Here is a 15081-nt window from a genome sequence, read left to right on the forward strand (position 1 = left end):
CATAGCATTGCTTTCTACTGGTTGGAATTGAGCCAAATTTGATTTTTTAGGCAATCTAGCAATTTTAAGAAGTAGCCGGAAAATTTGAAAAAATGTTTTTGAACAGCCCCATTGTACAATTATTTATCGAATGCTGTAACTGCGATGTAGTCTGTAATGCAATTGGGAAAACCTTTAGTATAATCAAAAGGTATCTGTTCTGTTGTCACTGCACAATGCACATAGTTGCATGCACGCTTTTACAGCATGCTGGCCTGTTGTAAATACCTCTACATAAACATGCATCTATTGATTCTCTATCAACTAGTATCTTGACGTGAATTTGTTGGTTCTCTATCAGATAGTATGTAGACGTGAATTCGTTGGTTCTCTATCAGCTATTCGTTAGCTATCGTCGATGTGCTCATAATAAAAACTGAATGCTTGTATTGGTAATGTATCAGACTGACAAGTGAGATATTTGATTTAAGTTCTAAGATTAGTAAAGTTATATTTGGCATCGGTAAATGAGGCCAGGACCTGTCCGTTATCTGCCTAAATAAACACGTGCCAAGACTCTGATAGGGACAAAATGAGCATGTTTCGCAAACAAGGAATTCGATATCACCCAAGCAGGATTGAAAACATGAGTTGAACATGACTTCAATACTGTGACTTGGACTCGACTCGAGTCATAACACCATGACTCGGACTTGACCCTTTAAACGGTGACTTGGACTCGGACTCGAGTCTGTGATGAATTGAAAATGACTCGACTCGAGTCAAAATCACAAAAGTATGATTGACTCGTGACTCGGAACCATGTGACTTGGTTACAACCCTGATACCCCCAAGCAATCGAAATCAATACAAAAATCGATCTCTAGTTGTTTGCAGTCCATTTAGAGATAATGATAAAGCCTATGATCCAATCCCCAATGTCAAACTCCAGTCGTTACGCGGATAGGAGAAGCAAGCTGCTGGAATTTCTCTTTCATTTCCAGTTATAAGTGTCTGGTCACTTATTAGAAATTCTGGTCGTTCCGCACATCACGCCTGAAGTCCGATCCTCCCCACCAAAATTGAGAACAGATAAATCGATAACTGATTTTTACGACAACGAGATGGAACTGTTCTGTTCCACAAGTTGCAATACACTGCCACTGATGCTAACTGATGCATAACCATCAGAATCCAATATATTATTCGTGGATTCATAGTAATTTAATCGAAAGCTGGTACGGATACAATATATGCAATATACATAGCAATTCACAGTAGGCATAAGATTACTTCGTTCGAAATTAAAAATAAAGAGGACTCGGTAAGATAACGGGCGGCACTGAGAGAACGAACCGCGCCGGATCGAAGGAGGTTCTATTTTTAGAAGAATAACTTTTTTCCGCACGTTTTCTGCAATGATTGGCAACCTGTATCGCTCTAAATTGAGTTGCAATGTCACAATCAGAGTTTGCATCAAGTGGGAAGTCACTACAAATTTTCGTTGGAGTGGAGTCGACAGAAATCGTTTTCAGAGGTTTTCAAGTGAAGTAACTCATAGTTTCACAGGGACTCGGCTGCAGTCAAGTAATCTAAAATGTCCGCTTTCGAGTCAATTTCAAGTCATCAAATAATTTCAATTTGTTTCGTTTGATTTTAAAGAGGCAGGTGTCGATGTATGGCTTCATATTGCCCAGAGCCGCTAGACTACGCCGAAATAGTCAAATTTACAGCCATGCTTTTTTAATATTACAAATATATGAGTTAACACGGATATGTAAGTTTATGTAAATTAATGAGCATACTGTCCATGGGATACACTCTATTCAAAATAGTATGGAGTATAATTGCTCAATGCCGGCAGTAATACAATTGCAGCGACGATCTAATTTGGAGTAGAGCAGAGCTAATGTTCGTGCTTGTATGAGTCATTTGTTATCAAAGTCCGCCGAAATTACCAAGAAAGGACAAACTTAAATTTTTATACACCTCACTCAATATATTTACGCATAGTTGTAATATCTAAATGGCATTCACGACTGTTGTGACGTGGTTGTAGAAGTTGTTGTAGAAGATGTCGCTGCTGACAGAACTAACCACATCGGTAATGTGACCGCAAATGGAATCAAATCAATACGAATTAGTTTTTATCACATGTATTTGCGAAGTAGTATATTTTAGGACTTGGGAATTGACTCGTTCCACATTTTTCATGTGCCGTGTCCCGTCAAGTAAAGTCAATTTAGGGTAGTGACTCGTGTAAGTTCAAATGATTCAGAAAACATGACTCCAGACTGACTCAGTCGAGTCAGTACTCGACCGACAGCGGGCTGCAGTTTGCCAAGTCCGTCGTGAACTCTAAGGGAATCCTTGCTCTAACACGACAATTGTAATAAACCATCTCGTTTTATGGCAACTGGAAACGCATCATTCAACAACTCAGATAATGAGATAGTTTGTTTATAGTGTTCATGGTGTTTGTCGACTACCATTTACAACAGGCCAACGTTCTTCGTTTTAATTCCGTAGCTGCCTAATTGTAGCACGGCCATCTTCTAGGCGTTTTAAAGACACCGCTTACACGATATTCTTCGCATCACTGCTTTATACCAAACGTATACAAAAGAGATGAGCCTAGTTCCGGATTTGACGATACCGGATTGAACGTTTTAACCGTGTCCGGTTAAACAATTTTCAGAAACTGGATTAAGATTTGGAATTTCTAGAAATTTTCAATTTTCATGAGAATTTCGAGTAAATGTAATATTATATAGGCTCATATTCTCTTCGGATTCAGGCATGACAAAATAAATTAGGGTTAAATAATATATTCATATTGAAACCAGTCAAATCGTCAGCAGCTAGTAAAAAATTGAAATTTGAAATAAATTGGAAATATTAATTCGGACTCAAATCCGGACTATGATTTGTATTCGGAAATACTGAATACGCTAGGGGACATCATCGGATTGCAGAATCTCTCGAAACAGTGATTTGATCGTGGATTAGCGAATCGATAAGCGAGATCACATAACGAATCACGGATATAATAAAGAACAATAATTTAATCTTTAATTTTCGTATCGAGCTGATAGTCCCGATTCGGAATGAACGAGTCCATGGCCTGGTCTGAACCGAGGAAATTTCCAAGCAAAACCAACGCTTGTTGAGGCATCCACGTTGCAGCGTTGTATGCTAGATACATCGCACGCGGCACAGCAATCATTTTCTGGTTGGTCAGAACGGCGTGCATCACTCTTTCGACACATTCTTCCGGTTTGAGCGGCGGTATCAAGTCAGGGAAACGTAGGGTGAGGCCTCTGTAACGACATAAGAGCGTTATACTACTTCTATGAACAGCATAGTTCGTTAATATGCGATCATCTGCGGAAACATTTCCTCGTTTCGTGATATCGCAATAATGCGACTTCGTCAAAAGGTAGTATAAACGTGTCATCGATCCAAGTGGTCTATAATATTCAATCGAAGCTATTGAATTTGGAAGCAAACGAATTTTTCTGCAAAGACAGCCACAACTTTACATCCTGGCTGCAGGGCGGGCATGACACAAATATAAATTTTCAAACTTACTTTACTAATGCACATTTCTCGCCATTCCTTTGCTATTTCTACGTCCAGTAATATTACAAGCCTTAAAAAGCGATGATTCTACCTGCAATTGAGCAGATATTAACGGCGGCACTTCTAATTGTTCTCAAGTATCACCAATGGTTACTTCGATCACTTCTGACGGACAATCGATACATTAATTCGACTGTTTATATATGAAAAAAATATTAGGATTTGAGAATTACCTTAGCTATAACAAGCAAAACAACATTTTGATTCGGAATTAAGATTTGCGAAAGATGATCGCCCAAACTTTCAAAATTGTATTTGGAATACAAGTCTGTATTGGGCTGTCCTTATTGTGCACACAGTTAACTTTGTTGTGACCTTACTGACCGTCCTTTTTGTTCACGCAACAGTCATGACATTGGGCTTAGTAAGATTACAATAATCAGTCTTACAGTTCAGTAGACAAAGTATTAACAGGGATTAGTTTCCAGTAAAGCTGAATTATAAAAGTTTATCAATCCACGAGGTACAGCAACGTCCCCCAGTAGGCAGCAAGACAAAATGGCCGCTTACCATTTTGAGGCCTTGAACCGTATAGTTGGACATTTAGACTCTTGCTTTGTTAGTAAATACACAGATACGTCCGTTTCTGAAAATTTCACGGCGCGCTACATTGGCATTATCTTAGAATTTACCGATGCCGTCGCGGCAAAATTTGTATTAAGCTTCTTTGGTATTAATACTCAAACATGAAGAAAACAACATGGTTTGAATTTCATTGGATCGTTTTGGTGTCAATGGAATATTTGATGCGATAGTTTATATTCAACGCTAGGGTCCTCGATTCTTTGCAATCATTCAATAATGTGGATAGCCAGATAACCCCGGATATCTTCGAACAATGTAGGATCATATAATAGGACAGTCACAGACTCAGTCACGTGAATCTCACAAATTTAGAGATTCACGTTCACAAACGAACCTTGATAGGTTCTGCACTGTGAACCTTTTTCATATATTACAATCTTTACTTCATTATAACATCTTTGGGTAAAATTTATTGCATTTCAACTGCGGGCCACTATATGCATGACGCTGGCAGCAACACAAATCAAGACTAAACGAGCATGCACCTTGACAATCTCAAAATATTTACTTGCTATGTAACAAAAGTTTGCTCGAATATTTAGTGACTCTCTGCTGTGAGCTTGACCAGCAATCACACAGCATCAAGAGCAAAATACACTACAGGTACGTATAGTCAGCGAATGATGCCTATTCAACCAATCAATGCAATTTAAATCGTCGTTGGGTGTAAAAAATCTAGCAGGCGTACGAGGTTAATCTTGATTTCATATGTTTATTGTATCACAGAAACCAAATCCGTGCGATTGGGGTGTTGGATACTGCTGTGTAACTTGTTAATGGTGTAATATCGGTAGCAAGTGTAAAAACCGTTTCACACTATGCTCAATATCTACGTAGCAATACACAGACGCCGAATACATTGTCTGGTCTGGCCTAGACCGTTAAGGCATAAGCTTTTATTCCCTTGCAAATTCTCGCCTAAATTGTTGGCAAAGCGACGGACGATATTGAATTTATGGGATTATTATATCACTTGATTGCCCCAGTTGATACATTTGGCGACGTTTAAAACGTCAATATGTACTTCAGTACTGTGGCATTATATGATACCCGAGTGGTCGCTTGGTATCGTATAAATTAATATAGGATATAGGGTATAGGCTGAAATGTAGGGTTCCACGTAGCAATATGACATCACGTGACGTCACGAGGTTAACGTTCGCGTTCACACGAACCTGAACCTTTCAGAAGTTCACACTACCCCTACTAGCAATGTCTCACGGTCGTAGACAGGCTAAAGTGATTTTTGTTGGAAATAGCATTGTTACGTTACGCCAGTCATTTGTTCGTGTTCACAGCGAACCTTTCATAAAAGCTGGCGCTCACATGAACCAGGAGCATTTAGGGATTCACACCATTCCTCATACAGCGGCTAAATCTTTTTACATCATGCATCATGGCTCTTCAACGGGGTCTATCGTACACCCCACGGTGTACCATTATTTTGAAAGGGTGTACCTCTCGAATGGGGTGTAAAGGGTTGTACCAGATCCGCATTATAATGAGCCGATGAATAGCTAATACAATAAATAGGCAATTTTATGCTTCAGAACAGGTTGACCGGATGTGCCATGCCGTACAATGTTCATGTCAATTGTATACAGCTTGTAATTTATATTCCTTTTGTGATGTCATACGCAAATGCTTCTCTCCATCATTTAACCTTTGGTAATGGACTTATTGGTTCTTTTTGAAGTAGAACAGGATGGAGTTAGCATATGTTCAGCTTGCGATATCTGTCTATATTGATTTTCGAAGAAACCACCTCGATAGCTCAGACATTTTCAATTGGTGTTTCCTGCGGCAAGCTTATAAATAGCCCAGTGTACATAATTGCATGGGCGTAGCCAGGGGGTCTAGACAGAGGATCGAGTTTGAGAACCAATGTGTTAGATGGTGGTCTGGTAACCTCGAGCCCTGAGTAGTAATTAGCATTTCCTATACGTTACGTTGCGTCCTTGCTCATCCTTATTTCGATTAAGCCAGGGGTGTCCAGCCTGCGGACGTTCAGCAGCATGCAGCGGTAAGACCATAATTATGCGGCTGTCTAAACATAATTAAATTAGCGTGTGTTGGCGGTCGTCAATATGCAATTTGAATTTACGAATTGGTTCCCAAATCTTTTTTCTTCGCGCATGGTGCGATTCATGGTGACTTGGATATTTCGTTTTTAACATAATAATATCCTTGCAATATGAGCCCCACCGTACAAATGCGGGCGATTGGGCGATTTCAATATATTTTGACTATACCGACAATCCTGATGGGAGGTCAAGAAATAACAGCATGCAACAAAGCGATTAATAAAAACCGGAAGATGCATCATCAGTAATTTTTCAAAGACACCCCATTCATAAGCTCTACAAGTTAATCTGATCATGTACATTGAGAATTAATAAAAAATTGACAGTCATGGTTGAAACTACCAGAATTATCGACAAAATTATTTCAAGGGCTTGAATAACATTTTCACGCTACGCGCGGCTATAAACCTAACCCAGTACCTTTTCCTGACATTTATACTCATGGTTTTGATGCATATATAATGCCTGCTGAGATGTTCTGCGTCTACATTTAGAAAATTTTATACGCAAGGGATATCTCAAGAAATCAGTGATGGCACAAAATACTTGAATGGCTCTCCGCGCTGCAAAGTTCCCTTCCCGGTAGCCAATTTAACATCAGTATGTGTCGTCCATGGGCCATGACGACTCTCCGCTGGAATGCTATATATCTAATCGAAATGCAACTTACTACGGTATCGGTGTACTATATGGTCAAGGGTGTACGAGTTTTGAGTAAACGCTAAAAGAGTGTACCACGACGAAAACGGTTGAAGAGCACTGCATTACATAACAAAATCTAGTAATCCTAATCAATCGCAAAAGGTTGAACCTGTAAGCAAAATATCGGCATTTTACTCACTTAAACATGCCAGTATCGATATGATACGGGCACACCAGCGTTGTATTCACGCCGTACGACTTTTTACTTTGTAAGTCGAGCTCCAAAGCGTTGTGGAATCCAACTGCGGCGTGTTTGCTGGAAACGTAACTTGTCATACCGGCGTTTGCAAAGAGACCTGTGGTAATGAAAGGTATATGCATTCCAATACATTCATATATTCCTTATACTTGACTACTAGCGTGAAACAGTTATATTTAAGCTCGGCATAAATTAATTTCGGGGAAAATATAGTACTACTTCGGCCCGCGATAAAATGAACTACAGTGGCTCCCAACGTTTTTGTCCTGTGAATCCATTCGGTATATTTTAATGTCTGTAGCTTCCCTGCCCCTAAAAATTTCAAGTGTTTTCATCGATGCTTACAAGCTATACTACCGCTGGTTAAGTAAGACTTTGGCCTCTAATACTAATTTTCATACTGATGTAGTAGTAGAGATGGACAGAATAGATGAGTCGATCCATGCAATATGAACATTTTCTTGCTCGACTGCTCATTGCTCACTAACGGGTGGCTACGTAATATTATTATTATTATTATGATCAAGAACTCAAATGATTGAATTGCTAATTATTGCACAAAAACGTAAAATGTTTCCATGTACGTGTCTACATTTTTTGGTTAGAACTGCCTGTCCTTATGAAATTAAGTCACTTAGTAGGAATGGGAAAGGCATTGAACAGCATAAGTTGTTGGCCGGCATCACAGAATTTCCGTGCACACTGATGTAGTGCTGGTGACACGCCATGTTGCTTCATACTGATATTATCGTTTACATCAGTGGTTTTCCACCGCCTGTGGGCGGACCGGTGCCGACCCGTGGCAGGTTTTCCGACAGTCCGTAAATATATTAGACTTTTATATCTGAAGAGCTTCTTGGAGGTACAGAATTTCAATATACAATTGAATAGTATATTTATAATGAAATAAACCCGAATATTTTCGGCTGACATTCGTCAGGGGTAATCGTCAACAACTAGTAGAGAATTGGAAAGAACATTGTATATCAACAATCGTATCACAAAATATGACGTCACCAGCATAGTGAGTGTCAGCCGAAATTATTCGGGTTTGTTTCAATATGGATATACTATTCAACTTTTATATCTATCTCAATTTCAAAATGCAAGATTTTGGACGCTTTAAAGCAGTGGTTCCGAACGTGGGCGATATCCCCTCCAAGTGGACGATTTTGAAAAGGAAGGGGCGGAAATACCAAAGGTGGGCGATTGGGGACGAAAATGTTGGAACGTCCAGTGACATATATGAAATGAACACGGCCAAAAATGGACGTGAAGACAGCTTATTCTGCATATGACGCAAGGGTTGACTAAAAAAAGTCAACCCGACGGGAAGTATTGGCTGAAGCCGCTTTTCCGAGCAAGATTTCGAAAAAAATGACTTTTATAGCCAACTCACACCAGCGATCAGAGTTAGGTGAATAAATTTCCCGTTAATATGTCCTTTTTTCGGATCCGGAAATATCGGGGGAGAAAATTTGCGTTGAGCTTGATAGGAGGCGATGAGTCGAAAAAAGATTTGGAATCACTGCTTTAGAGATATAAAGCGCAAAATATTAATTTTATTCAGAAGTTTGGAAGGTAATGTTCTGCATGGTGTCGGAATAGACAATTCATGGTCTACTTTGGGTGTGGGTCACGATAGCACAAGTGCTGAATGAATCTGTCAAATAGCAGTCTACAACTAGACGAACTCGTTTCGAACTAGTTATATATGAAAGTCACGAATACTTTTGAAACAAATCTTGATAAATCCCAACAGAGCAATTAAGCGACACTCGTAAACCAAAACAGGAAAGTCGCATTGCTTGCAAAGGAAACCGAACACTCACAATCAAGGCAAGGGTCTATACCAGTACTATGTAAGCTTCATCTTGCAAAACATCAATAGAACCAAGTATAAATATCTACTTTCCAAAATGCAGCATTAAATGGTGATCCCAATATTACATCTGACTTGCATACATTTTTCGTACTTAAATTTAGGTTTGATACTGATTTTTGCAAAATCACCGGTCCGCAGCAATTGTTTTGAAGTCTTACCGGTCCGAGATGTCAAAAAGGTCTAGAACCTCAGCATGGTTTACATCGCAGTTTCACATCTTGCCCTCCTATATATATAACAGTGGTCCTCAAAGGTTTAGAGCAGTGGTTCCCAACCTGTGGTACGCGTACCACTAGTGGTACGCGAAGGTCTTCCAGGTGGTACGCGAGTAGATTCTATTTTTTTTATATCGAATGAAGTTATTTTTAGGTGGGGTTGATTTTGAGAAGATTGTTCACCAATAAACTTCTTGCTTAGCACGGCCTCCTCGTACTCGACGCTATAGCTTCTCGCGTTATTCCCCATCTGCCAATTTTTCATTCTACGTTGGAGTCCGAGCAAGGATTTTCATCCCCGATGACCGACAAGTCGAAGAAACAAAATCCACTTGTTGCGCCCATGCTGCATGACTTTTGATGCGCTGTGAGCAAACGTATGCCACGCATCGACCAGCTGGTGGAAAATAAACAAACGCAGCCATCACATTAAATAAATTGACTTTTGTTGTTATTTCATTATGTTGTTCATCTTGTGACTGGTGGTGAAAAAAAAATCCATGCATCCCATCAACCCTGGCTGATAATGCTTAGTGCAGGGGTGGCCAACCTGCGGCCGTAGAGGGAAATTTGTGCGGCCGTGGACATCTAATTCAATTAGCAGGCCTATGTGTTGGCGGCCGTCGACATGCAATTTGAATTTACGAATTGACTCCCGATTTCTTGAAAGCTTTCAAATAATCTTGTTAATGTGACTTCATTTTTCGATTTCAATATAGTATAGCGCCCTTTGCAATCAGAGCCCCACAATACAGATACGAACAGCAGAGGGAAATGATGTGCATCATGAAAAAATACCAACATGGAATCGTGTGCTCCTCACTATACCGACAATGCTGATAGGAGGTCTATAAATAACAGCATGCAACAAAATGAATATTAACTATTGGACCGCCCGAAGATGCATCATAATTTATAACTGGCCCTATACTTTCGAAAACACCGCAACCAACCAACCAACCACAGAGCAGACGTGAATGGACTTCCGAAAAGGTATCAAGCGATTATGTTCCGACTACAAACCGAACATTGTGGACTACAAGCACATCTATTCAAATTGGGAATAGCAGATTCAGCCAATTGATCAACGTGCCGCCAAGAAGAGAGTGTCGCCCATTATTTACTGACATTACTGAAATTATAGACACCAGAGAACAGTTCTCGAGGACACGTGTCGGAGGAAGAATATCGCTCCCACCGTAACAAACTTGTTGACTGACACGCATATTCTTCCATGCATACGTTGTGGAATTCGTTCTCGCAACAAAGCCATATATTTGAGTTTATATTTTGTAATGTAATACCCACCCCTAGATGATAAATGACTTTTTGGATATGGCGAACAAAACCACTCGCGTTATAATCGCCAATCAAATAATAATCAACAACAACAACACCCCCTGCATCAAGTCTATACCGGTGAATCTGATCACATTGGCTGAGAAAGGATAAATGTTTGATAGTAATATGTAAAACTACTAATATCAATGACGAAATTCATTAGTGAATCTGGAAACTATTTCTCGCTTCTCGCGGCTTTGAGCAGTCCCTTGCCATTACCAGTGAGCAGTGACCACTCGCGATTTCGGTGCGTATAGGACGCCTATATCATTAAATATATTAGTCCGCAGTTCACCGGAAATGGGCATATACACTTTGACCGGGGTATTTGGCGTCCAGCTCGTTCATTACGACTATTATGCCCTGGAATGCGGCCGTGGGCTACATGAGTGGTCGAAATGCGGCTGTGAATGGAAAAAAGGTTGACCACCCCTGGTGTAATAGAATTTGTTATTACACCTCGCATAGGTCAAATACATGATTATTACGTCATAAATGGTGGATTTTTACCGCCATCGGTGCGCGTAACGTAGGTAGGTGGTACGCGAGCACTGTATAAAACCTCGAAATGGTACGTGGGTGGAAAAAGGTTGGGAACCACTGGTTTAGAGTGAGATTTAATGTTTAGTTTTATTAGGATCTCGTCCTATATGAATTAGAGAAGGTGGAGAGAGTCAATTGTACGATACGGCGATCTATGACATGATTTCACACAATTACAGTGAGGTTAATGTCACTGATGGTGGCGAGTAGCGCAGTTGGTATGGTATGCCGATATAACACAACTAGATCGCGTGTTCAAGTCAAATTGAAATATACTCAAACTCTTGACGGGTTATTCAGGTTAGCGGCCTGTTAATGGTCCGTGAAATGTTCGTATACTTTCCAAGTTATAAGGTTTAGAATGATATTGGTCAAGATCACCGATAAAAATTAAATAAAACTACAGTTAACCTATGCAATCAAAACTTCTGACATTTTCCACCTGTCTCTGAAATCGGTAGTAATATTCTTATCGTTTTTCGGAAAGCACATTCATACAAATCAGGGTCTGGAAAACCAGGTAGCTTGCGATTCACGGCGCATAAGAGTGCTGTTAATGTTCGATGAATAATGGAGTCATCATAATCTGGTCATTATGTTATACTCTTGGACAGTTTACAAGTGTCCCTTCTGCAAAACGATCCCATTAACGAGTCCTATTTATATGGCAGGGTCTGAGCCGGGCTAATGTTGTTGAGGATTGTATCGCACACACTCGAATGTTCATTCGTCTTTACCGTGTCAACAAAACAATAATACTACACTATCTTCTAGAACAGGGACGGGCAACATACGGCTACGGTAAATTAAGCTATGGGCGCGCAGACTTGTAATGTTCAATCGCCGATGAAAGCGTTCGAAAATAAACGATGCATTTTCGAGACCAACGCATTGTCAATATTCACTAATAGCGCCACAGATATGCGTATTTGTAGAAATTATATTTTGTTACTATATATCAGGAACGGGCAACATACGGCCCACGACGGGATTTGAGCGACCCGCAGGACTGTTTCCAGTCTTACATGATAATGTGACCCGTGCCCAGAGCCAACGTGCATTTGAGAGCAAACATTTCTGACCATGAACATTAACATGACAAATGGGCGTTCCAATCTAACTGATGTTCGCGTTAGGTCTTTACTAAGGGTTTGTAGTTTGTACGTCCGACATGCAGCTATAGAACTTGTTGAAACTTTGATCGACCACATATGTCTCACCGACTTGACAGCCATCGAAGTACATTACATTGATAAATTCATTGACTACAGTTTTTGTCTCTATGCTTTAAAGTTAAAGTGTACATTAAATACGATTTATCCCTTATATAGGTGAATATGTACGCGATTAATGTATCAATTCAGGAATCCGACCCACCGAGTACTCCATTTCCCCCTATCCGGCCCGCCGGCTGGAGAAGTTACCCGCCCCTGCTATATATCATATCTCAGTCAGACCATTCCGTAGAAATGCAAATCTTTCCTATTGTTAATCTGTACGTGAAGAAGCCCAAAATGAAAAAGAATCCATCGACAGCGATGAGAATTTAAGTTTTATCTTCCCATATTCTTTTTGAGAATAGTACGATACATACACACAGTTGCATGTCGAATGACATCTCACCCATAACACTTGCGACGGTGACGATATGGCCATGGTCTCTGTCAATCATACTCGACAGAAATGCTCGCACAGTCCAGAAATGAGCCAGAGAATTTACCCTTATCGTTCTTTCGATTTCCGCGTCGCTGGTAGACTGGAAGTCTTTGCCGTAAACTATGCCTGTTCATCGAAACGATAAAGATTCATGAAGGAGAGTACATATTTATGACAAAAACCTATTTCACTTCAACCAATTTTATTGGAATTTTGATTTACGATTTTCACGGTGCGGAGAAGGAGATAAAGTATGATTTATATCAGGGTTTCCCAAACTTTTTTGAGCTATCGCCCCGTGGACAACGAATAAAGTTCCAGCACCCCCCGACTCCCCTCGCCTAAATCAATAAACGAAATATGTTCTGCATTTATTACAGATAATAATGAGACGAATGAAGCTGGTATAATATTATCATCACCCTCGTCATATAGGCATTGAGTTTTGATAAGAACAATAATTATTTCTCAAATTCCAGTCTCCACGACCCGTACTGTCAATAGTTTTGTGGGATTTTCAACTAACGGTACCGGTATCTACTGTGATTCAGAAACTTTGTCTCGGCTCTGAAAAACGTTCTATTAAATATGAGCGGCAAATTCGTAAGATCCCTAACAACGAGCACCGCAGAACGATCAAGTCATGTCGCCCACCACCTGCTATACTCAGAGCTATCATAGTAAATTAGAGAATTTATGTCGACATGACTCAGGTTTGGAATGACTCGAGTCGCGATTTTTTGCTGACTCGACATGACCGTTTACGCGGATGAGATGGCGAGGAGGAGCCTTGATAGATCTCCAACACTTAGGTAGGAATTCTGGAGTCAACCTCGGTCGGACTCGAACCAGCAACCCATTGGTGATGCAGTTGTGGATTATACCACTACGCTATCTCGAACCAAGTCATATGACTCGACACTAGGGCGGCCAAGGCAGAGATTTCATTGTCAATTCGAAGAATGGTAAAATTACCACATATTGGTATTTCGTGTATCAGTCGTGATAGTTGGAAAATAGGGCCAGAAACTGTAAAGACTGAGGACAACTTATTATATTATGAATGCGAGCCATTCTATATCCCGCGAGCAGAGTTGAAAAAGGTGGGTTGAACCGGATAGGACTGAAAACTGAACATTGAACGTAATGAGTTGGACTCGGACTCGACCCTCTACCGACTCACTTGAGCTCGGACTTGACTCGACGGTGAATTGAAAATGACTCGTCTTGACTCGAGTAAAAACCATAAAAGTGAGATTGACTTGTGATTCGGAACATTTTGTTACTTGGTCACAACCCTGATTTGACTAAGTATTATAGTTATTGACTAAGCTACTGGTCCCTTTTGTTCTCTGCGCATCCCTCAAGTAAATATTGTAAAGTATCCTAATTTCCTCACCAGAGTAGGATCAGCCCAAATCAATCACATCGCCACAAGATACAGCATAGCGCGAACGTCTTATTTAAAATGCATAAAATCGAAACCCGAAATCCGAATTCACTTCGTATTTATGGGCCAAATCGAAGGCCATAATCCGTCAATTACCCAAATAGTCTGATAAGACGCGTCGAACTTAGAACCATTAGAATCGTCATGCCCAATGCCAATTCAGTTCACCTGCGTTGTTGATGAGTATCGTGACTTCTCCTGCGATCTTACGCGTCTTTTCAGCCATCTTGTAGACGTCCTCCCGATCCGAAACGTCGCATGTCATGGCATATGCCTTCCCGCCACGCCTCTTTATCATATCCGCTGTTTCTTCGTTGCCTGGAACCAAAAGGATGTTACAGGTCACAACCACCGAATGACACTGAAATATTGACAATCACTGGCCCACGAAAGAGATTGTTTCCTGGTACAGATAGGCCATTGATGTACAATCGCTACATTGATGACAAGTTTGTCATGTTCAATGTGATGCGTTTCTGAACGAATTGAATGCCAGTCACCCGCAACTTCAGCGTACTTTTAAAAAATAAAATGAAAATTATTTGTCGTTTTTGGATGTCTTCGTCGAGAAGCTGAATAACGATTGTGTAAAATCTCTCATTAGAACGGCTACATTTCAGTGTCGAATACCTTTCGAGGGACCATTTTGCACATTGAAATGTAAAATCAATTCAAAACGACCGATGTATGTGCCGATGCTGTCAAAATTGTAGCGTTGTGGTCGAAAACTTGTCAAAATTGTTTACAAGGTACATTTCGCTTGTATCGTAGATGTTTGCACTGCCGGTCAACTTATCATT

General features: G+C 40.3%; 1 protein-coding gene across 1 annotated transcript in view; it reads right to left on the reverse strand.

The window, feature by feature from the left end:
- Nucleotides 1-1181: 1181 nt before the first annotated feature.
- LOC145457292 (retinol dehydrogenase 10-like) overlaps nt 1182-15081 on the reverse strand; it is a 241837-nt gene continuing 227937 nt past the window's right edge. Inside the window, exons 4-7 of the mRNA XM_080335484.1 lie at nt 14450-14599; nt 12799-12957; nt 7132-7288; nt 1182-3299 (exon numbers count right to left, since the gene is read on the reverse strand). Coding sequence (XP_080191610.1) covers nt 3044-3299; nt 7132-7288; nt 12799-12957; nt 14450-14599 — 722 coding nt within the window. The 3' untranslated portion in view covers nt 1182-3043. The remainder of the gene's footprint in view (nt 3300-7131; nt 7289-12798; nt 12958-14449; nt 14600-15081) is intronic.

Source organism: Botryllus schlosseri, chromosome 2 (genome assembly GCF_051294905.1).
Source record: "Botryllus schlosseri isolate E-star chromosome 2, Bs_hap1, whole genome shotgun sequence".
NCBI lineage: Eukaryota > Metazoa > Chordata > Ascidiacea > Stolidobranchia > Styelidae > Botryllus > Botryllus schlosseri.